Here is a 22,268-nt window from a genome sequence, read left to right on the forward strand (position 1 = left end):
TGATCCAAGGCGATGTATCTGAACTCAGGTCACCTGTATTGTAGTCCATGTGTTTCACAGTTTACGCCAGTTCCCGTGGTCTAACAGGGTGGCGTCACTTACCCTGGGAAAGTTTGGAAAGTCTCAACTTTCTCCAGTGCCTTGACTAGGTCGTGTAAGCTATTGGAACCTGTTTCTTCATCTCAAAATCAGGAATACCTTAGTCTTAACCTGTTGTTCTTCTTCTTCTTCTTCTTTTTGTTACATGCCATCGAGTCCTAGGTGACTCATAGTGACCCGGGGAGCGAAAGACCTGAACACTTGTATAATAACTTTGATCATTTCTTCAGGTTCTTAGGGTTTCTGGAGGCAAGCTATTTCGGAAGTGGATGCCACTCCTGCTTCCAAGCTTGTTTTAATCGCGGAGCTCCACCAAACACTGTCCACCATGGGTAACCATTATCGCATTTGACACATCAGTGTCACAGTGTTTAGCATCACAGCCCTACTATGATTATTATGAAGATTAAAATTAGTATGCAGCATCCATTTAAGTGTAAATAAAGAAAATAGTTGTATTAGTATATCAATCATGGCATTGCCTTCAATTCATTCATTACAGGTTTGAAATTGTCTTGGTGCAGATTATAGTCACGTGTGTGATGACAGTCTTTACTGACAGAGAGCATTATAATTCCAGGTACAAGACCCACTGCAGCCATTATCTCCTTAGTCTTTGTTATGATCCCATGTGCTTGGCTGAATCCCACAGATGAACAAGCCAAGGTGGGATTGCTGCAGTTGCTTCCCCAAGGTAAACAGCAAGTAAAAAGGACTACAGAAGCTGAGACTCAGTTTTTCTGATGCCACTCTGGTGGCCTAGTGGTAAGAAGCTGCACCGCAGTGACAAAGGCACTTAGTTCAAATCCACCAGCTGTTTGTGAGAGAACGATGGGAAGTTTCCTCCTGTGCAGTTTACTGCCTCTCAAAACTCAATGAAGGATCAGCTGTGGGTCAGTTCCAACTCAAAAGTACACAACAACAATCCACAACTATTAGCTATCTGTACCCACTGAACGAGGAGCTCCTGGAGGGCTGTACTCATGTCTGATTTATTTCTGTGTTCTCAGTGCCTTTCAGGACTGAAAGAATAAGAATGAGAAGGACACTGAGAGACGCTGAAGGACTGAGTCTGGGTCCTAGAAGTTGGCTGTGGTTCTTGTAGCCCCATTGGCTACTGTCTCTCACTCCTCACCCACAGAGCAGTATAAATAGGAGGCAGACATCCGCTCGTGTCTTTACACCCTAAATAACGTCTCTTGGCTGAACAGAGACAGGAACATAAACCTCCCAGGATATACTGTTAATAACGAGGGTACAGACCTACTGCAAATCACAGAACCCAAAGGACCCGTAGAGATGCACATATATTTTAGAATAGACTCCCATACATCAAACTTAAGACACTCCAAATGCTTCCTTAGGAAAGTTGTTGCTTGGGCAGGCAAGGCATGGGTTGACGAGAAGTTCAGGCTGGGCCAGACAGGGGAGAAAGGAGAGGGTGGGGGTGGCAAGAAATGTGTAGTGGCTGGCTTTGGAAAGATGTCCTCCACAGTTGATTAGATCTCACTTGAAAAGTGAAAGGGGATGGAGAATTTAATGTAAGACACAGATAGGTCTTTGGGAATAGATCTAGTAAAGGACCCTCCTTAATCTGCCTTGGCTGATTTTTTATTTTTTTTTTTTTTTAATGCACTAGTCCATGAGTAAACTTTAACTGTTAGAGTGGCGTTATTTAGACTCCACGGATTTGATGCCAAGCATCAAAATTGGATCCTATTGAACATGTGCATGCATTAATATATGACCCAACCCCCCTACAAAATGTTCATCTTCTTATGTATGGTAATTAACACCTCCAGATATCAAGATCCAGTGGGTAAGGCATTAATCTCAAATATTACACCAAAGTAATATATGGGGCTGTCAGGTGACCTGTGAGTCTCCATTCTTTTTGGGGAGAGAATGTCTGATCATTTTAATGGCAAGAGGGGAGGGGAGGAGATAGCCAGGATGGGAGTTATCTCCAAGTCACTGATGGGATTCTCAAGACCCAAAGTGGTTCATGAAGGAAGTATCTCTGTCACAGCTGCCCGTCCAGTGGGTGTTCGGGAGGCTGTGGATTCTCTGAGAGGGGATTGCCCGTCTTTGTTTGGCAGAGTCACTGGTGCATTCGAACCACCCAACAGGCGTCAGCTTTAGATTAACAGCCAGAGCTCTCTGAGAGGAGGTAGAGGTTTTACTATGTAATAGAATGGAGAAATCCATGGTAAAACATTCTGAGGTCTTGATGGATCCAGGAGAACAAGATAGAGCTGATATAAAATGGTAGGGGCAAGACAGATATTTGGCAGAGCAAAGGCTGCATAGTGGAGGGGACCTGGGGGAGGGTTTATAAAACAATGAAAGAATTTTTCTTTTACTTTTCCAAGAGGGTAGTGTACTAAGGGGGAGGAGTGTTGGGAGGGGAGAAAAGTACAACAATGAGTGAATGGAAACTCAAAGTCTCTGTACATTTTCATTGAAATTAATAATAAATTTTAAAAAAATGAGAGGAAAAAAGACAGATATTTGGGCTAAAATAATATTAGCTATTAATTCCCTCATTACAAGGCTTTATGCTTTCTTCTTATTGTCATCCCATATACCTCCGTGTGTCTATGGTTCTATATGATCTGGTCCTACATTCAAAGAAGCCCAGTCCAAACAGCTGAGAGTAGTACAAATACAATTCTAAGCAGCAATTTGCATCTTTCATAAACAATGAGAGTCTCATTTGAATTACCTCCAACATCTCTGCATCCTTTTGTAGACTTTCCTTGTTCAAGATCCTCCAATTACAAAACAAAATCAAATAACAATAACAACAACAACAAACTCCCTCAGGCCTTGCTGATTCCCCCCCTTCCCTCCTCTTCCCCATTTTCTGAATATAAATTGATTTTGCTTCTTTTAATTAAGCCCCGTCCCTTTGTCCTCTGCATCTCTATTCTGTTTTCTGCCTGCTTTCTGGTTATGCATCACAAAAGGGAAAAAAAAACGTAAGGGGGTGGGAGTGGGGTGGGTAGGACTGTCTCTGGGGAAATAAGAGAAAGCTCAAAGGCCAAAGATGGTGAGAAGGTAAGGTCATTTATTTTTGTACTAGAGACATGTTATGTGTGCGAGGAATAATTGTAAATGTAGCTTTAGAGAAGACATTGAGCCAGTTAAATCCATCAGCATCAGAGAAAACAGGGAGTTACCACATCCATGCCCTGGAGGTCAAGGAGAGCTAGTCAGGGTTAAACCGGTGGAAGAAGCTGGCTAGGGGTCCAAGCAAGCTCTGATGAGTTGTTAACTCTGCAACTGTAGGGCTTACTATAACATACAAGAGCTTTTCTTACTAGGACCTGGAGCTGTGATTATTTACATAACTTTGGGAGGTTTCTTTTTTGTACTGCCACTTCTTTTTAGGTAACTGTGGACAGGACTCTGGTCAGCATTAAGTTAGGAACAATGGACAGACCCAAGCAAAGAAGTGTCCTCTATATTTATGTATGAATGGTCAGGCGGACTGAAACAGTGACTGCTGCAGTGGGCTCTTTTGTGTCAGAAGTGTGATGATGTCACAGGATAGAATAAGGTTCAGATCTTTTGTTCATAGGGTCGCTATGAGTCTTAGATGACTTGACACCTTAGATGACTTGATGACACCTAACAACAACAGCTAATATCACAGGACGAGAATGATCTCGCCAAGGCCTTCACCATACCTTGGAGATATTTATAGATGTCCTGTCAATGACTTCCTCTTACTTGGGTCCACAGTCAGTACACTTGGTACCAACAATCAGGAGATCAGTAGACATACTGCACTGGGAAAGTCTACAGTCAGGGACCACTCCAAATTACTGAGGAGCAATAATGTCAATTTGAGGACTAAGGTGCTCCTGATTTGGGCCCTAGTCTTTTCGGTTACTTGCTCTGCATCTGAAAGCTAGAAAATGATTAAAGATGACAGAAGAATGGATGCCTTTGAACTGTGGTGTTAGTGAAGAGTACTGAATATCCCATTGGACTGCAGAAAGAAAAGACAGATATGTTTTGGAGAAAATAGTGCCAGAATGCTCCTTGAAGTCAAATATGATAAAGCTTCATTCATCTCACATACTTTGGGCATGTTGCTAGCAGAGACTATTCCTTGGAGAGGAATATTATATTTGGAAAGGTGGAAGGACAGACAGCAAAGGAAAGGAAGACACTAAACCAGGCAGATTGACTGTAGCAATGGGCTTGAATGTGTGAGAAATTGTGAGGATGGTACAGGATAGAACAGGGTTCAGATCTGTTGTTGATAGGATTGTTATGCGTCGTTCCAGTGTGGTGTTCATAGACTCACTGTGAGTCGTACTTGAGTCAACAGCACCTAACAGTAACAGCAACAACAACATAGAAACCACAGTATATTCCAGGCTGATGGAAAGAGTGTAGGCCTATGTTGACTTCTTTCTTCCCCGTCGCCTCTCACCATATTCATCTGCAAATTATTTTCAAACAACTGAGTCAACAGAAGGTCTCATTTTCTCTAAAACATACACTTTATAATCACTGATGAACAACCTCTCCCTTCCCTGACTCCCCAAGTTCTACAATGAGTTTTCCCTCTTTGGAAGAAAGAGTGAAAATGCACATTGGTTGGATCTGATGGTTTTGAGAGCGGTGAGAGATGATAAAGATATGAAGAAGAGGAGGTTGGAGCCACACAAAGGATTCACTTTATACTTGCTCCCACCCTGGAGACAGAAAGCCCTTTCCTCCCTCCCTACAAGTCACACGTTTCAGAAATAGCTGTTGAGAAGGAAGTGAAATTTCTTCACAAGCTCACAGAGGATGGTGGTGACGTGGGCTAAGCCAGGCTTTAGAAAGAGCAAAATTGGAAGAACATATCTGACTTACAAATCACTGGTGAAGAATGAGAAAATTTCAGGTCTATCAAAGGGGTATTCAGTCCTATTAAATTGGTTCCTTTCACCATGTAGACAATCCCAAGCTTACCTATGCCTCTAATGCTCCTGTGACTCTAAGAAGCATGTCAGTGATCTTACATGTGCAATGCGTTTACTGTGCCAGAGAAATCAAAACTCCTGTTCTAGCCCATGGAGAATACTTAGTCCCTGTTCTACCCGCGGGGAATAATTAGTCACTGAGGTGTACACTTGACCATGTCTTATGAAGGATGATTATGTAACAATTCAGTGCTGTCCTTAGTCTTTTAGGGGTTCTAGACAACAATGCTTCTTCCCCTTCTGCACTCTCCAACTTGAAAATTAGCAGAGAGATGAGAATGAATATTCTCTTTTAAGAGATTTTTTTTTCTGGGAGCCTAAGGGAAAGAGTGATCCTATTAGAGAAAGGAAGAAAAAAAAAAGAATGGGGGGGGGTAATTGCCCAATAATAAGATACCCTGGTCAGAGGGAGGACTAGTCAATTCACAAAAGACCTGTGACAGACTACGGCACATCTCGGGGCCTCGGTGGCTAAGAGAAGGCATGTATGTATGTGTATGTTGTGTGTATGTATGTATAATGTGAAGCCCCATATCTCTGCTGCACAGAAGACTGGAAACGGGCATGCTGATGTGCTTTGTTCATTTTAACCCTCTGCATTCTTTTCCCTGTAGTTAACGTGGAGGCCACGTTTTCTCATTTGGTCATTCATTCTCTTTGTTCTCGTGGGAAACAATTTTCAGTGGCACTTTTCACCTCTGCTCAAGGCGCTGTTGAGTAACCAATTTCAGACACCTCAGGTTAAAGTGTTAAGTAATTCATTTAAAAAATGGAAAATGCTCTTTTCATGAAAGGCAGAGTGCATGGCAAGATGTATTATTATAATGTGGATGAAAGATTTGTTTGCTTTGGCAAAGCGAGGGAGTGCCCAAGTTTGGGGCCTTGACATTGACATTGAGAAGACTGAGAAAAGTGACTCTAGCCTGGTAGAAAGTGGACTGTCAGCAGAGTAACATGGTGGCGGTCCAGGTGTTAAGGAGGGGTGACCAGTAGGATTTGTTATTTAGAGGTATAACCAACACACTTTGGGGCCAGTGACAGCTGATATGCTATTATTTCCTCTCCCTCTCTGTCATTTTGTTTTCTGCAAGCTGTGTGAACGTCTGCTATACAGATCCACCAGATGAGGGAATCTTGGGGATAAGGGAGAAATCTGCACTCTTGCTTTCTTGGGCAACACAGTCTGGAGGAAACAAACAGTATGAGAAAACTGTGTTAGTTGGTCACAGCTGCCCAGGGAAGCGTTCTGCTGGGAACCGATGAGCCGCAGCCACCCATCTGGGAAGGGTGTGCGGGACACGAAGAGGAAGGAGCTTTCCCTGAGGACTTCCACACCAGCCAGCAGAGGGCAGCTTAGGATTCTGCTGGCTTTGTCATGGAATGGGAAATCAGGGGTGAATGGAGGTGAAAAAGGAAAAAAAGAAAAAAACAGATGTATCACTTCCCTGCATCTGTCTCACTGAACCCAGAGGAGTTTCCATCAAAGTGGGACATTCTCGATGGTATGCCCAGTCACAACACAGCAATTAAATCCACAAAGTCAAATTTCATGATCCACAGAATTGCGTGGTCCATAAGGGGGGTCCAGTCACAGGGATCACCGGTCCCATAAGAAAACGGCCATCTCAGGGTCATCATCCAGCAGCAGCACGCACCTGGCAGTTCACACCCACAGAACCGCAGTTGGCCAGAGTATTCAGGACCATAACAGTCATATTAGAAGGTCCTTGCTGGACAGTGTTCAACAGAACAACGAGCTGGCCTCACGGCAATGGAGGGTCCCGAGGGATCGGCAGAATCTGCAGGGCAGCAGCGGAGACTCACCTCCTTTTGATGGTGAGCATCACACCCAGGAGGATGATGATGAACATGAGGAGGCCGGCGATCACCCCAGCCATCTTCACGGTGTTGTCCACCTGCTTCTCTGGCTCCACAGTGTTAGAGTTCTGGGTGGAGGCGCCTTGAATGAAAAAACAGAAAGACAAAGAAAATATTGGAAAAGCTCACACGCCTGCTTCAGCAATACCCATCAGGGCCCTGGCTTCCATTAACTGAGCACTTACTATGTGCCAGGCATAGTGTTATGGGCATTATATGAGTCATCCTAGTTTAATCCTCTTGGAGTAATCCCTGCGGGGCTGAGATGACCACTGTGTCCGTTGCTGCAATTGAGGTAGATGAGGCACAAAGGAATTAAATGAGTTGGCCAAGGTGGTTGTGTTGGGTGATCCCCAAGGAGATCAAATGATGTATCTGGTCCCCCCTCCTGCTTTGCTCCTCGGATACTTCTCAGGACTGAGTCCTTACCCTACTTCATTCTTTCAGGTAAATGATGAGAAGAACAGCTTTTTGTGAAAGGATTACAATTTAAAACTACTGGACTTTTAAAGATTCAAAAAAGAAAGCTGGGGAGCATTTAGTTTTTGGTTTTGGTTTGGGGTGGTGGTGTGTGCGTGTGCGCGCCTTACATGAAATAAATGCTAGAGTAGAAATTCTGTGAATTAAATGCAGTCACCTCAGGTTCAGAAAACATCTAGTTATTTTAAACCCTCTTTGGGAATTTATTATCTTAAATTCCAACACAGAGTGGGGTGGGGCCATTTGTTTTTAGGAGGTGCTAGCCCACTGACTCAAATCCAGGCAGAGGAAAGAGAGACTTCTTGGGCACCTGTGTACCTCAGTTGTGTGTAGGGTGACTTCATGGATCTCGCTTGGTTATGCCCCATCATCTTGAAAAGCAGGTTTTTATTTTCCCATTTTATCATCTGGCTGATAAAGGGCAGGACCAGAATTCCCCACATCTTCTGACTCCCAGTTCAGGTTTCAATGGTCAAAACCTTTTAATTCTCTTTGTAAGCCCCAGAATTCACTCATGATGTCTCTGGGAGAGTCAGATGATGTGTGCTCAAATGTTCACCTAACCAACCCTTGGGAGTCTGAACCCAGAGATGCTGGAAGAGAAGCCTGACAACCTGCTTCTATAAAGATCGCAGTCAATATAATCCTATGGACGCCAGTTCTATTGTAACACATGGGGTTTCCGTGAGTCAGAACTGACTCAACAGCAATGGATTTATTTGGTTTCTAGTGTATTGAATATACCCTGGAGCTCCAGGAGAATAAACAGGTTCATCCTGGAGAGGGTGAAACCAGGCTGCTCCTTGGAGGCAAAGATTCTGAAGCTTTATCTGACATACTTTGGGCATGTTGCAAGAAGGAACTGGTCCTTGGAGAGGGACATCATGCTTGAGGGGGTGGAGGGACAGGACAAGAGAGGAATCCCCTCAATGAGATGGATTGACTCAGTGAATGGGGTAAGAGGGGCAGGTGTATCAGAGACAAGGTTGGCACAGGATAGAGCAGGGTTTAGGGCTTTGTACATAGGGTCGCTATGAGTCGCAAGTGACTTGACAGCACATAACAACAACAGTTACTCAATCATTCCCCAAAACAAGTATGGCTAATGACACTGCAAGTATAAATAACCAAAGCCCCTCTCCGTGTGTGCACCAGGGAACAGAGGCAACTTGTCATCTCACAGACCCAAGTGAGCCATGCTGGAAAGAGGTGCAGGGTGAAGACACTGTAAGTGACCATCCACCAGCTGGTTTCCACCATCCCAATGGCACCAGGTTCGTGTGTGATAGCTTAAAACCTACAGCGTCCTCTTCCTGATCCGTCCCAGTAGAAATGTCTTTCTACCACATCAGCATCAGCCTCCTTCATCATCAACACTCCTTCACTGCCTGCTGGGGTCTCTGAAAGCGTTTTGCTCCCGATTATCCCTCTGCACATGTCTCACGATGCCTCCTGCCACAAATATCCCCATATTATTGGTTATTTCTTTGCACACTGTCTCCTCCAGCCTCCTGCAAGCTGCTCAGGGCCAGGGTGAGGCCTCGTTGATCTCTGTGTCCCCACGTTAGAACCACGGCTGACGTGTAATAGTGCTCCCTAAAGGCTTGTGGTTGTACAGGGTTTTGCCGAAGGGTTGATGATTCTGCCCACACACATTTGTTCTCATTGAATTAAGTTCTCTCCTTTCAGCCATGTACTCCCTAAACTCAATTGATTCCCGAGTTGAAGGGATGCTAATACCCGTAAGATATGATTATGAGTCTCTAAACTCCCAGATGCTTAGAACATCTGAGCCAACCCTCTGAGCCACGTCAGTCAATGTCTCTTTCTTGCTTTAATCGAGGTACACCTCAGAGATGCTGTTGGTTTAGTTCCATAGTAATACAGTAAAATTAATACCGTAATAAAGTGAGTCACATGACATTTTCTGTTTCCCAGTGCATATCAAAGTTTTGTTTATTCAGTTTTGTTTAGTCTATTCAGTGTGCACTTGGCATTACAAAAAAATGTTTGAATGATTGCAAGGATTGCCGGAATGGGACAGAGAGATACGAAGAGGGCACATGCCACTGGGAAAATGGCGCAGTGGATGTGCTTGATACAGAATTGTCATAAATTTTTAATCTGTTAAAAAAACGGCAAGATCTTCTTAGTGTAATATATGAGGTATGCTTATAGTGAGGAGAATTTCATCTGTTAGATTATTTTTACCAAGTTCATTGCCGTTTAGCCAAGTTGAGTGGACTTAACCAAGTCTCTATAGTGAGAACGGCAAGTCTTCAAGAGCACGGACTCTATATGTCTCTGTATTTCCAAAAAGATCCAGCAAAATCTGCCTCCTTATAATTGTTTTATAACAGATGGTTCATTAATAACACAAAGGTAGTGTTGCTGTTGTTGTTATATACCATCGAGCCACCTGCGAGTCATAGCGACCCTATGTACAACAACCCTAAACCCTCCTCTATCCTGTGGCAAGCTTATTGTCTCTGATACAGCTACCCCCATCCCCCCCGCAGTCACAGAATCACTCCATCTCATCAAGGTCTTCCTCTTCTGCACTGTCGCTCCACCCTCCCAAACCATGACGTCCCTCTCCAAGGACTGATCCAGCCTTGCAACATGTCCAAAGTATGTCAGACAAAGCCTCAGAATCCTTGCCTCCAAGAAGCAGCCTGGCTTCATGTGTAAGGAGCTGGAGTCAGAAAATCAAAGGGGCCAAACTCACTCAGAATTTCCTAAGCTAAAGGAACTGAAGAACAAATTCAAGCCTCGAGTTGCAATACTTAAGGATGCTTTGGGCGTACTGTTATATGATCCAGGAAGCATTAAAAGAAGATGGAAAGGGTATACAGAGTATTGTACCAAAAGTAATTGGCAGACACAGAAGAATTTCATGAAACAATGTATGAGCAAGAACCTGTGGTGATGAAGGAAGATGTTCAAGCTTTTCTAGAAGAATTGGTAAAAAACAAGGCCCCAGGAATTGATGGCATACCAACTGACCTATTTTAACAAAGAGATGTTGCCCTGGATGTGCTCACCAAGTTGTGCCAAGATCTGGAGGACAACCACCTGGCCAACTGACTGCAAGAGATTATTTGTTCCCATTTAAAAAAAGATAACCTGACAGAGTGTGGAAATTATTGAACAATATCATTGATATCACATGCAAATAAGTTTCTACTGAAGATTATCCAGAAACGACTGGAACATAAAGGTGAGGGAACTAGAATGTTTGAATCGTTCACTTGTTCCAGTACTCTCAGATTTGCCACGTGCTGGGCTGTAGACTATGCTGGGCACATGGTTTCCCCTAGAAGGACTAGGGAGGAGAGGTTTCATGCAGTTCCTCTCAAGGAATGGCTGAAAGGCAAAAAAAACTTCACTACATCTAACAACTCTGCCAAGCTACCTATAAACCAAAACTGAGCTTGCCATTAAGTTGGTTCTGACTTATCGTAAGCTCACATTTCCCAGGGGAAATAGTTAGCCAACCCTTTTGCAGTGATGGGCTGACATTCCAGAGGGCTGTAGCTGATTTCAGCATAGCCTCCCATTCCCATTCCCAGCGTATGACTGGTTCATCACATTCCAAGCAGACAGGAAGGAAGCTGAGCCATCCCGATCACCACTTCCTCCTCGTAGCTGAGTCTTTTTATTTGGGTTTGGAGAGGAAGCATCAGCTCTGGTGCTTTCATTCAATGATGAAGCTAAACTTTATCAAATGCCTGCTAGCAGATATTATCCCAGGCATTGGAAGGAGCACCTAGGAAGCCTCTTTTTACCCTGAAACACTGTTATTAACTTGGCCTAAAAAGATGCACACATCATTCCCTGAAGTAATCACTGAGCACTAATTACAGGCCAGGCATCTGCAGACATAGTCCCTGCCCTCAAGAAGCCTATAATTAAAATGTAAGTGGTGTGTGTGTGTGTGTGTGTGTGTGTTGGTGGCTGTGGCACTAGAAGGACACAGTTGGTAAACTAAGATTAATAAATAAATGTTCAACCCTGCCAAGGATTTGACCAGTAGGGGTGCACGATACTTTGAAAGTGCAGAGAAGGAAAGAAACACAATAGGGTAGATCCAGGAAGTCTTATGGGTTTTGAATGATCATTAGGGTGAGCTTGAAGCAAGAAGAAGAGACAACTGGGCAAAGGGAGCATGAGGCCTGGGAGATGTGTGATGGGATGAGGAACACGGTGCGTTCAAGAAGTGAAAGGAATGTGGTGAAATGAGGGTGAGAAAGATCCCAGAGAAAGCAGCAGGGGTAGACCAGATGGGACGTGATAACCTCAATGAGGGATTTTGTTCTTTAACCCGAGGACACAGGGAATCATTAACGTGGTTGTCCTCGACCAAGTACATGGTTGAATTATTTGAAACCTTCTAGCTATTTGATCTTTCTAGCTTTGTTGTCAAGCCAAAGAAGATTAAGACTACGAGCCTGGAAGCTATCTCAGGGATTTGGTGGGAGAGGAGTTGCTTGGACTCAATTGATGAAAGGCAGCAGAGATAGCTAGGTATAGAAAAATAGGTAATTACTTAAAGTAGACATCAATAAAAATCTGTTAACAGGGAGAGTAAGGGGAAGAGAACTTTGAACAATTAGACTACAAGTGGTTTTCATACACATTGGTTTCATACTATTTATAAATAGTTTCAATACTATTTATGAAGTTGGGTTTTTTAATGTTTAAAATTTTATATTAATTTGCTTACAAAATTCTTATACCTTGTATTTCACACTAGTTTATTCATATTGTGTCATACAATCTTTCTCATGCATTTGGTTTTGTAAAATTAATCACCATTGGACTTTGCCCATCATTACCTTGTCTTTCCAGGTCCCTGCTTTACCCTTCCCATTTCCTTTACCCCTTCCCTGTTTTTTTTTTTGTTTGTTTGTTTTTAATGGAAAAAAAAATTAATGGCTTTGGAAGATTATTTTTTTTGTGGAAAGTTGAACTTGGGAGATAGTCAGAAGTTATTCTTTTTAGATGTCCCTGAGTTGCATCTAACTCACAGCAATTCTACGTAGAACAGAACAGAACAGAACAGAACCCTAATCCTCACAGAAACTTCTCTGCATGAGCCCACTGTTCAGTCACAGCACCCATCCCTCTTATTCAGGACCTTCCTTTTTTTCCCGTTGACTTTACTTCACTGAGCATGATGTCTTCCTCTGCGGACTGGCCCTTTCTCAGGAGACTGTTAAAAATGCGAATCTGACAAGAGGTCTGAGCTGGAGGTGACAGTGGGTGAATCATATGCACATAGATGGTGCTGGAAGCAGGAAGGGCAATGAAAGTCACCCAGGGAGAGAAAAGAGAGAAGGGAGAAGCAGGCGGAGAACAGAGACACGCGTGATACTGAGTAACTGGAGAGGCCAGCCAAGTAAGAAGAGCATCCACCAGAGTACAGGGCCCTAAGGCCAAGAGAAGAGGTACGCGGTTCGAATCCACCAGATGTTCTGCTGGAGAAGGAGAAGCAATCTCCTCCTGTACCAGTCAGATCTGATTGGATGGTACACACACACACAAATTAATAAAAAAAAATTTAAAAAAGGGGATTAATGGCATGATCAACAGTGCTAAATGTCGCTCTAGGGTGGACTTGAGTTCCATACCCAAAGGACAGTGGAGATCTCAGATGAATATTTAAAAAAAATCTTCAAAAGAATTCCAAGATATTCACAAATTAAATACCTTCTGTGACTGTCACCCATGAATGGAATTTGCTTGAGGGCCAAGGAAGAACACCCAGGGGACTACAGGTAGCCCACTGAAAGGCCAGCGTCCAGTGGTACAGACAAATGAGTCAAGTGCAGCCAACAGCTCTCAGAACTGAAATCACAGGCTTTCCTCCGGGGGTCTGTCTGGGGGCGCCAGGCTTGCCTGGTCCAGTCAAACTTAGGATCAGTACCTTGCACGGGTTCTGGGTTAGGAAAGGTCTAGACTGCACCCCAGCACCTTCTGTGGCATTTGCTCTAGTCTCTGGGAATTTGTGACTCTGTTCATAAAAGGAAGTGATGGTGTTCAGAGGTGATAACAGATTTAGAAGAAATGGCTCTGGCAGCAAAGCCCTGACCAGCACCCACATGTGTGGCTCCCATACCTGTGAGGAAGAAGACATGGATGGGGTCTGAGGATGGGCTAGAAGCCTATGTCTGCTTCGGGGCAGGAGCGAGTGCAGAGGCTCACTCACATTATAAATGCTCAGAGGTGCAGAACGGGAACCTGTGATCAGGACCACAGGGGAGCACACCTGGGCTGGTCAACAACCCAGCTATCCAGTGGTGTGATGACTGCTGTCTCACATCCTGAGCTCCTCATTAAGCAGAGGCTGAACTCACTAATGATTTTCAAAATTTACCGTGTATTTATTGAGCAGTTACTGTATATAAGCTAGGTGCTGAAGACTCTTAGTGTATTAAGCTAGTTGGTCTCGTGGTCTCCACAAGAGAAGGTGTGAGGTTTCTTTTTCCCTTTCATGTACCTTAGAGACGTTCAAGGTCATAGAACTAGTCAGTTTAAGAGCTTGAGATTCCGGGGGACGGGCTTAGCTCCTTATCCCCGCAATGAATCACCTGTGACTGACCACAGTTGTTGCTAAGTATGGTCAGTCTGGGGTTCATAGGAGTTTGTCTGTCTGACTTGCAACAATAAACAGAAAACACACTTTTGCCGTGTTGATTCTAACTCCAAAGGAGCATTCTTATATTACAGAGTCGAACTGCTAGATAGGGTTCTCAGCGTTAGAAATCTTTACTGGAGCAGCTTGCCACATGTTTTTCCACGAAGTGCCTGGTGAGTATGAATCACCAATCTTTTGCTTCATTGCTGAGTGCCTTAACCACTGTGCAACCAGGGCATCTAGGTCTGACTTAGTGACTGGAAATCCAAGGGGGCTTTTCAGAGAGGAAGAACCTGCTCAGGCGGATGGTGGCTGGATCACATTTACCGCGGGCCCGGGTTTCCCGTGAGTCAGACTTTGATCAGTCGCTCATCCTAGCTGACTTCTGTTTCCTAAGCAGGAGTTGGGTATCTGGGAACTGAAGGATAGAAGAGGGATTTGGAGGCGTCATCTTCATCTCTGCCCTCCTTGAGGAACCAATCAGAACAGCCCAATAAATCAGCATTGGCACCTAGGCAGCCGGTGGTAAGTTTATTCAGTTGCAGTTGCTTCAAGGTTCTCAAGTGCCCTGTGTGATGTAATTACCAAAAACAGTCTTGTGAATTCACCTGGATGGACAGAAGACTACTGTTTCTGACACAAGGTTTCCAACTTGATCTTCTGCCCCAGTAAGCTATGCCCTTCCAGCTGTGTTCACTCTCAGATGGCAAACCAGCTCAGTTAACAGCAGTTACTAACTCTACCTGACTTCCACGTCTACCATGACAACTATGGCGGCTTAGAATCTAGTACCCTGGTTTTATCCAGGGTCTACATCCGGCTCCCAGTGTTCTGCCTGACTGTCCTTGAGTCTGAGAACCTGGTGTTCAAGTCACGGTCACTGATCTTTGGAAGTCTTCCTCATTCCATCATTAGGGCTCCATACAGACGGTCAAGTTACCATGTTTAACTCACCAGCTTCTCCACAAGGGACGGATGAAGCAGTCTCAGAAACACTGTGGGCCAGGTCTGCTCTGTTCCAGCCTGCTGGTGAAAAATGCAAGCAACTCAATGGTCCTCTCTCATTGTGCCAAATAACCACCCCAGGTCACTCTCCCAGATGGTCTTCCAAGAGCTGTGCAGCTCTGTCGTACAGTGCACTGATCACACCCTTCTGCTGAGTTGCACCTAGTTGTGGACTCCTCCCTTTGAGAGGCATCAACGAAGGGAGACAGCTTAGAGTCTTGTTACCACAGAACGAGCCAGACTAGAAATATCAACATCATCTCTGGGCTTTAAGAAATTACAAGGTCTTCAAGGAGAGGAGCAAATGGGGGGGGGGAGGGGAGGGGGGAGGGGTTTGTGCGAGGAGAAGGGTGCAACAATGAATGAATGGAATCCCAAAATCTCTGTAGATGTTCATTGAAATGAAAAATAAACAACCTAAATTAAAAAAAAAAAGAAATTACAAGGTCTATTTGTCCTTTTGTGACAGAGATATTTCACTCAGCATAATGTCTTCCAGGGTCACCCATTTTGTATAATTATTTCATGAGTTCTTTTTTTTCCATGCTGCATAGTATTCCATTGTGTGAATATACCAGAGCTTCTCTATCTATTGGTTTGTTGATGGGCGCTTGGGTTGTTTCCAGCTCTTTGCTATTGCGAACAAACCCACGATACACATGGATGTGCATATATCTGCTTGGGTGGCAGCTATGGTTCCTAGGGCCACTGCTATAAAACGGGACTGACATCAGGGTTGAGGGAAGGCAGAGAAGGAGGGGAGGAATAATAGATACAGCATTGAAACATGAGGGAGAGAACTGTTTAAAAGGGATATGTGATTAGGTATTATTGTCATGACAGGAGTCCAGAATGAAAGCTGCACAGTGGAGTGGACTTGGGGGGAGGGATTGCATAACAATGAAGACGTTTTTCTTTTACTTTTCAAGGAGAAGAGTGAATTGGTGGGGGAGGTGGGCAGGGAGAAAAGAGCCACAATGAATGACTGGAAACCCTAAGTCTCTGTAAACTTTCATTAAAATTAATTTTTTTAAAAAAGACAAGGTCTAGAGGAAACAAAGCAAAATAATAAAGGCGCTCGCATGATGCAGACAGTGTATGGTCAAGCCAAGAAATGCGGAATCTGTTGACATGCCAGATCTCTGAATAGTCTCGAGTCTCCAGGAGGGTCAGGTGCACATTCAGATCTAGAGTTCACTGACTCTGGAGGATCTACAGGTGGAAGTGCATCCCCCCTCACCCCCACCCCCAGCCTAGAGAAGACAAGATTCACATGAGACCTGATTCTCGCCTTCATGGAGCTGAAGGGCCATGGTGGAAGATGGAGTAGATGAGCTCCTTTAATTTCAAAGATAAAGCTCAGAAAAATGGATAGAAGTGACTGGGAGTAGATTCGGGCTTGATACAAGGAAAGGCTTTCATGTAGGCGAGATCTCCACCTGACACCCAAGCCTAGCCTTGTAACTGCGGCATTGCGATGCCGACAGAACATGGGAGCAGCAGGGGGCCGAGTCCAGTTTGAGGGTCAGCTTATCCTTTGATCTGCTCATGATGCCTCTACCTGTTCCCACTTCCTTGACTCTTTAATGCTGTTTGTGATACCTCTCCTTTGTGGATGGCTGCCCTTTCTTCTTTGTCTACTGGCCTCACCTTCCCATCTGAACTCAGCGTCCCCTGATTTCAATGAGTCTTATGCTTTGCATGAGAGAAATTCTCCCCATCATCCTTACAGGTAAGGAACTCCATGAAGTCTATCCTTCCATCCACAAATGACCCACCAAGGGGAATCTGTCACAGTGAAAGAAACTGTCTGGGGAAGAAGCTGAGCTCCCTTTGATCAGAAGGGACTATGTGACCTCTTCCTTTGATACAGCTCTATGGCTTTATAAGCCTTGAAAATTTCAAATCAGAAACACGTAACTTTGTTCTAGACCCACTATTAATTGGTTGTGTGGCCTTGATCAACACTTTTAACCACAGTGAGAAGTGATGGCATCATTTGCAAAATAGGAAGAGACAACTTGAGAGGGATTCTCTCTTTCTCTCTCTCTCTCTCTGTGTGTGTGTGTGTGTGTGAGGGAAAATTTGTGCTTACTCAGTTTAGATGATCCCAATTTTGTTGGCAACATAGTCAGGAGCAAGCTGAACATCTGCCTTGCTCTCTCCATCAGGCCAAATCAAAGTGTTGACCTTGGCCACATCAGTGTCATAGAGCTTCTTTACAGCTTGTTTAATTTGGTGCTTGTTGGCCCTGACATCCACAATGATCACAAGTGTGTTATCTTCTATCTTCTTCATGGCTGACTCAGTGGTCAGGGGAAACTTGATGGCACAGTGGTCAAGCTTGTTTCTCCTGGAAGTGCTCTTTGGGGGGTCTTTGAGCTGCCTTCAGAGTCTCAGCATCTTAGGCCGCTGGAAGGTAGATGATGGGCGGATTTTTTTTTTTTTGGCTGTGGGCGCCCTTCAGGATGCCTTCTTGGCCTTTAAAGCCTTTGCTTTGGCTTCAGTTTGGGGAGAGGCAGGGTCTTCCCTTATCAGTTTCTGCACCAACTTCGTAGAAAGGCTAGAGATTTTTTTTTCTCCTTAAGCATATTTTTAAATTTATTGTAATGAACTTTACAGAGACTTCGAATTTCCATAGTTGTACACTTTCCTCTCTGCCCACCCCTCCCCCCAGTTCACGTTTCTCTTTGAAAAGTATAAAAAAACCCCAAACATCTCATTGTTCTACAATCCCTCCCCACCCCATCCCCCAGTCCATTCTTTTAAAGGATCACCATGACAGGTGGGAATGCTTTATAAACGCTGGACTGGTTCACACTTAAGGCTTAATGATGACATGACATATCCTTGGACTTGATACCCAGGGGTGTGTGTGTGTGTGTGAGTGAGAGAGAGAGAGAGACTATTGAGTGTTAGAGACTTAGAGACTAGTAGTGCAGTACGCCTCACAGCCTCACAACTTGCCACCTGGACTTCTCTAATCCTCAGGATAAAGGCAGGCAGAGCCCCCAGAGTGATTCATTTAACTTTCTTCAAATACGCAGGGCCTGTATCAGGCTTACATCTGGACGACTTAATGGCAGCAATAACATAATTTGGCAACTAGGGATTAATGATTCACTCTCAAAGGGCTCTCACTGGCAACAAGCCCAATTCTTTAGCTTTTCTTCAGAGATCCGTCCCCCCTCCCATAAAGACATGGAGCAAAACAGCAGTCACAGATAAAGAACATCTAATTGCAATTGATAAAACCAAGACAGTCTCGCTGGATGCATAAACCATGCTGGTGATCACTGCTGATGGGAAGGAAAAGCAGCCGACTCTCAGGGACACATTTCCTAAAACCTACACTCTTTAGAACACGCAGTTGCCTCTCAGAGATCCAAGGGCATATTATCCCCAATGTTTCTTATCAGAGGCAAATCTGACAGTGCTGGCAGCTCAGCCCAGTCTACTTAATGACTTCTTTTGTTGAAGAGTTTCTCTGTCTTTACTTTGGCTTTGTGTGTATCTGGCACCCAGTAGAGCAAACCTTTCAAATCTTGACTCAGAGCTGATAGCTCTATGCCAGTGAATGTTTTAAGCTTCTGCAGGAATTTCTGATTATGGAGTTGGGTGGGGTGGGGTGGGGGGAGAATTGCCAAGGCAGACAACAGGGAAAAGGCCAGGAAGCTGGGCAACTTCCCTGTGCTTCTGAAGTCAGGTATGCATACTTTCTTGGCTTTGCTGGAAGCAAATTCTCAGAATGGGGAGCTATTTTTAAGAAGGACTTGAAGTCCAAGTTAGGAAAGAACTTGGTAGGAGAGCATCTGGATACTTCATTAGATTCAAGCCTCTAGACTTAACAAATTACATCCCAAGGCATTGAGAGTATTTGTAATTGTGATCATGAACTACTTTGGCAGTCTTTGAGGAATGAAATTGTAGCGAACAGGAGGGGTGCAAGAAGCCTGGGGAGAAACAAATGCTGGTGCTGATTTTTTTTTTTAATGGGGAAAAAAAAATGTGGATTCCAGATATTTTATACTCACAGTGTGATGTTGACACAAGAAAAGAGTATATAGTCTAAATTATTAACTTTCCCCCTTACTACTTAATAAAGAGAGGAATAACCGCCAGCTTAGGAGCTAGACCAGTGATCATTCAACCAGGAAGGGAAAATGACTCCACAGATGCCAACTAGTGTAGATTTACTATAGAGAGTCGGTTACCCAGGGATCAGAAGAGAACGGGGAGAACACAGTGAGACTTCCAAAAGCAGGACGCCATTGTCTTAACTGGAAACAGGAAAGACGTTTGCAAGACTGTCAAGAGTACAGAGGTCAAGGTCATCCAAGAGAAGCTAGAACACTGGATGAGCCATTGAGAGAGAACTCAAGCTGGAATGAGGCACAATCAGTTACTGGGGCCAAGAGAAGAAGACTTCTTTCTCCTTGCCCTCCAATCTCTAATTTGTGTCTTCCAGTGACCTGGTGGTAAAAGAATTAAGTGCTCAGCTGCTGACTAAAAGGTTGATAGTTTGAGCCCACTCATTGGCTCTCTGTGGAAAAGCATTGGCAATCTACCTTCATAACTGTTTCAGCCTAGAAGACTCTATATATGGCTCTGTCGGTAGGTTGCTATAGGTTGGAATCAACTCAGCAAGCCCCCAACAATAACAATATTGGTTAAATCCAGAAGGTGGTTGCTATGGGAGCTCAAGAACTACAGTCTACAGGGGTCACCTGTAGATCTTAACAAAGCAGGAGAAGATGAAGAATGGACATTAGGTCACACAGGTCAAGGATCAGGATGAACTTCCTATGAAAAAGCTACACTAGGCTCCTCCTCTTCCACTTTTGACAGGTTTAAACTTATAAATCAAGGGAAATGTAAAGTACTCATATCCTCACTTCAGCAAAGTCAAAGCGTACTGAAAGGAATTGTGGTTGCTTGATGTCATGTATTTAACTGGATTGTGTCCAAAGGGGAACAACAGAAAGATGAAGAAAGTGGACCACATACTCATTCTACAATAATGGTTTATACAGTATTTGTCCTTGTGGGACTGAGTTAGTTCACTCAGCATAATGGTAGTAATGTACAAAATCATTGCTCCTGCATGCAGGGGTGGTGGGTGGGGGAAGGATGGAAATAGAGGGGTGAGAATGCAGGGTGGGGTGTGGGTGTTAATCATAGGGTTGCACAACTCTATGGGTGGGTGGGGTGAAGGAAATGGGAAGGATCTTGTGTGAAAAACAATGTATTAAGACTTTGTAAATAAATCAGAATAAATTTTAAAAAAGCGAACCATGGATGAAACAGGAATATCAACAAAAAAGAACTAACACGTATTTAGTGCTTTTGCTATAATCAAGGCTATTGTCTTAAGTCCTTTATATATATAGTCAATCAACAGCATAACTCTATGAAGTAAGCTTTAGAATTTTAGTCATTCCAGGCACAGGGAAACTGAGGCCCAGAGAGACCGAGCAACATTTAAAAAAGGACAGAATTGAGATATGGTTTCTCTGGTAAAGAGCTCATTCTGTCTAAAAGATGGTCCGTCGCTATACTTACTGTGCCACCTTTAGAAAAAAAAAACAAACAGGGGAAGGGATTGTTTAGCAGAGAAATCTAGTGGTTATCTCCTCAAAGATCTGGAAGAAAGCAGCAGACTGACATTTAGGGAATCTGGCATCTTATCTTGACCGGGCAGATTCAAACATCTTTACATTCTGCTCTTTCCCTGCTGAGTTTGTCATCTGCTACATCACACAATTTTACTTTGTATGAAGTAGAATTTCTCATGCCTGTCTTGAAGATTACCTCCCTCCGGCACTCCCAGGAACATGTCAAATTCTGATACGGAAGGGGCCAATGAGCATACCCTGTGAATCTTACTATGCAGGTCAAATTCTACAGACTTGGCTCAAGTGATATTTAAACTTGACCTTTGTATTTTGGCCCCCTTGTCCTTTTCATTCCCTCCTATACTAACCACCGAGCCCCGAGATACTTCGTTTAACTTTATTATTAATCTGTGGACTTTCTCTCTAATACCTTTCTTCATGTTTAGCAATCAAAGCATTCGTTTAATTCCACAGGGAGACAAGTCTTGCTCAAGTTTAGGTGACTTCCCCCCCCTTTCCTGCTTTACTTTCACTAATCTCTCTTTGATCTCACCATGACTAATTTTTTAAATTGCTGACTACCTCCCCCACACCTCAGAACAGCACCTCCCTCACCAGATCTGGTTGATAATGGAGTACTTGAGAAGGATTATTCCATCACTCTTCTAAGTGACATCACCTAGGATGTTTTTCAAGTAATAAATAAATTGCCTCAATTCATCATATGACAGTAATTGCTTTTAGCTAAGATTTATCTCGGAGTCAATGTCAAGGAGCTGGAAAACACTATAGAGATTCAGGTTTTTCAAAGAAAGCTCTACCCTTGCTGAGGAATACCATTTAATAAGTCTTACGTTAAGGGTAAAAAAGATACACATTTCTAATATCTTAGACTCCTCAATGTTACCCAGCCAGTCCTAAGAGGTTAGAATTGACTTCATCACAGCCTGTACTACTATTACCGCTAAATATTGTTGATAGAGCTTGCCTTTTTTTTTTTAAGCTTTAAATGGAGGACAGTCCTCCGTGAGATGGGAATAGCTTTAATTGATTGTTTGAAAGCTCTCCGGCCACTCAAATAAATTGTTCCTCAAGTACTGATTCTACTGGGTCTTGTGCTTTAATACGACTGTATCTCCAGGTGGAACTTGTTTTAAATAGTCATTATGCTACGTAGGTCAGAGACTTTTCAGTCACATTATACACAGCAGGAAAGATGGCCATGTAAGACCTCTGTGGTAACGCTCTTCCCAGTTGCAAGAAAATTTTTTGATAATGCTTCCCCCCACAAACAAAAACCCCAATTGAACTTTGCATAAGCAAAAGTAAAAGCAGGAAGATCCTCCACAAAGAAGACATGTTGTAGGTCTTGCCTCTGTATCTGTGAACATGACATTATTGGGTTCCCCTTCTGTTACCAGGAAAATTAAGTGAGGTCATAGGGTGGTGGGGGGTGGTGGTGGTGGTGGTTGTTATGTGTTGTCGAGTCACTTGCGACTCATAGCAACCCTATGTACAACAGCCCTAAACTCTGCTCTGTCCTGTGCCAATCGCACTGTCTCTGAC

General features: G+C 43.8%; 1 protein-coding gene across 1 annotated transcript in view; it reads right to left on the minus strand.

The window, feature by feature from the left end:
* Positions 1–22,268, minus strand: part of PTPRT (protein tyrosine phosphatase, receptor type, T) — a 975,109-nt gene that overhangs the window by 195,884 nt on the left and 756,957 nt on the right. Inside the window, exon 15 of the mRNA XM_006881719.1 lies at positions 6,909–7,044. Within this exon, the coding sequence (XP_006881781.1) occupies positions 6,909–7,044 (136 nt within the window). The remainder of the gene's footprint in view (positions 1–6,908; positions 7,045–22,268) is intronic.

The sequence above is a fragment of the Elephantulus edwardii genome, unplaced genomic scaffold (genome assembly GCF_000299155.1).
Source record: "Elephantulus edwardii isolate Elephantulus edwardi_28Jun2011 unplaced genomic scaffold, EleEdw1.0 scaffold00015, whole genome shotgun sequence".
Lineage (NCBI taxonomy): Eukaryota > Metazoa > Chordata > Mammalia > Macroscelidea > Macroscelididae > Elephantulus > Elephantulus edwardii.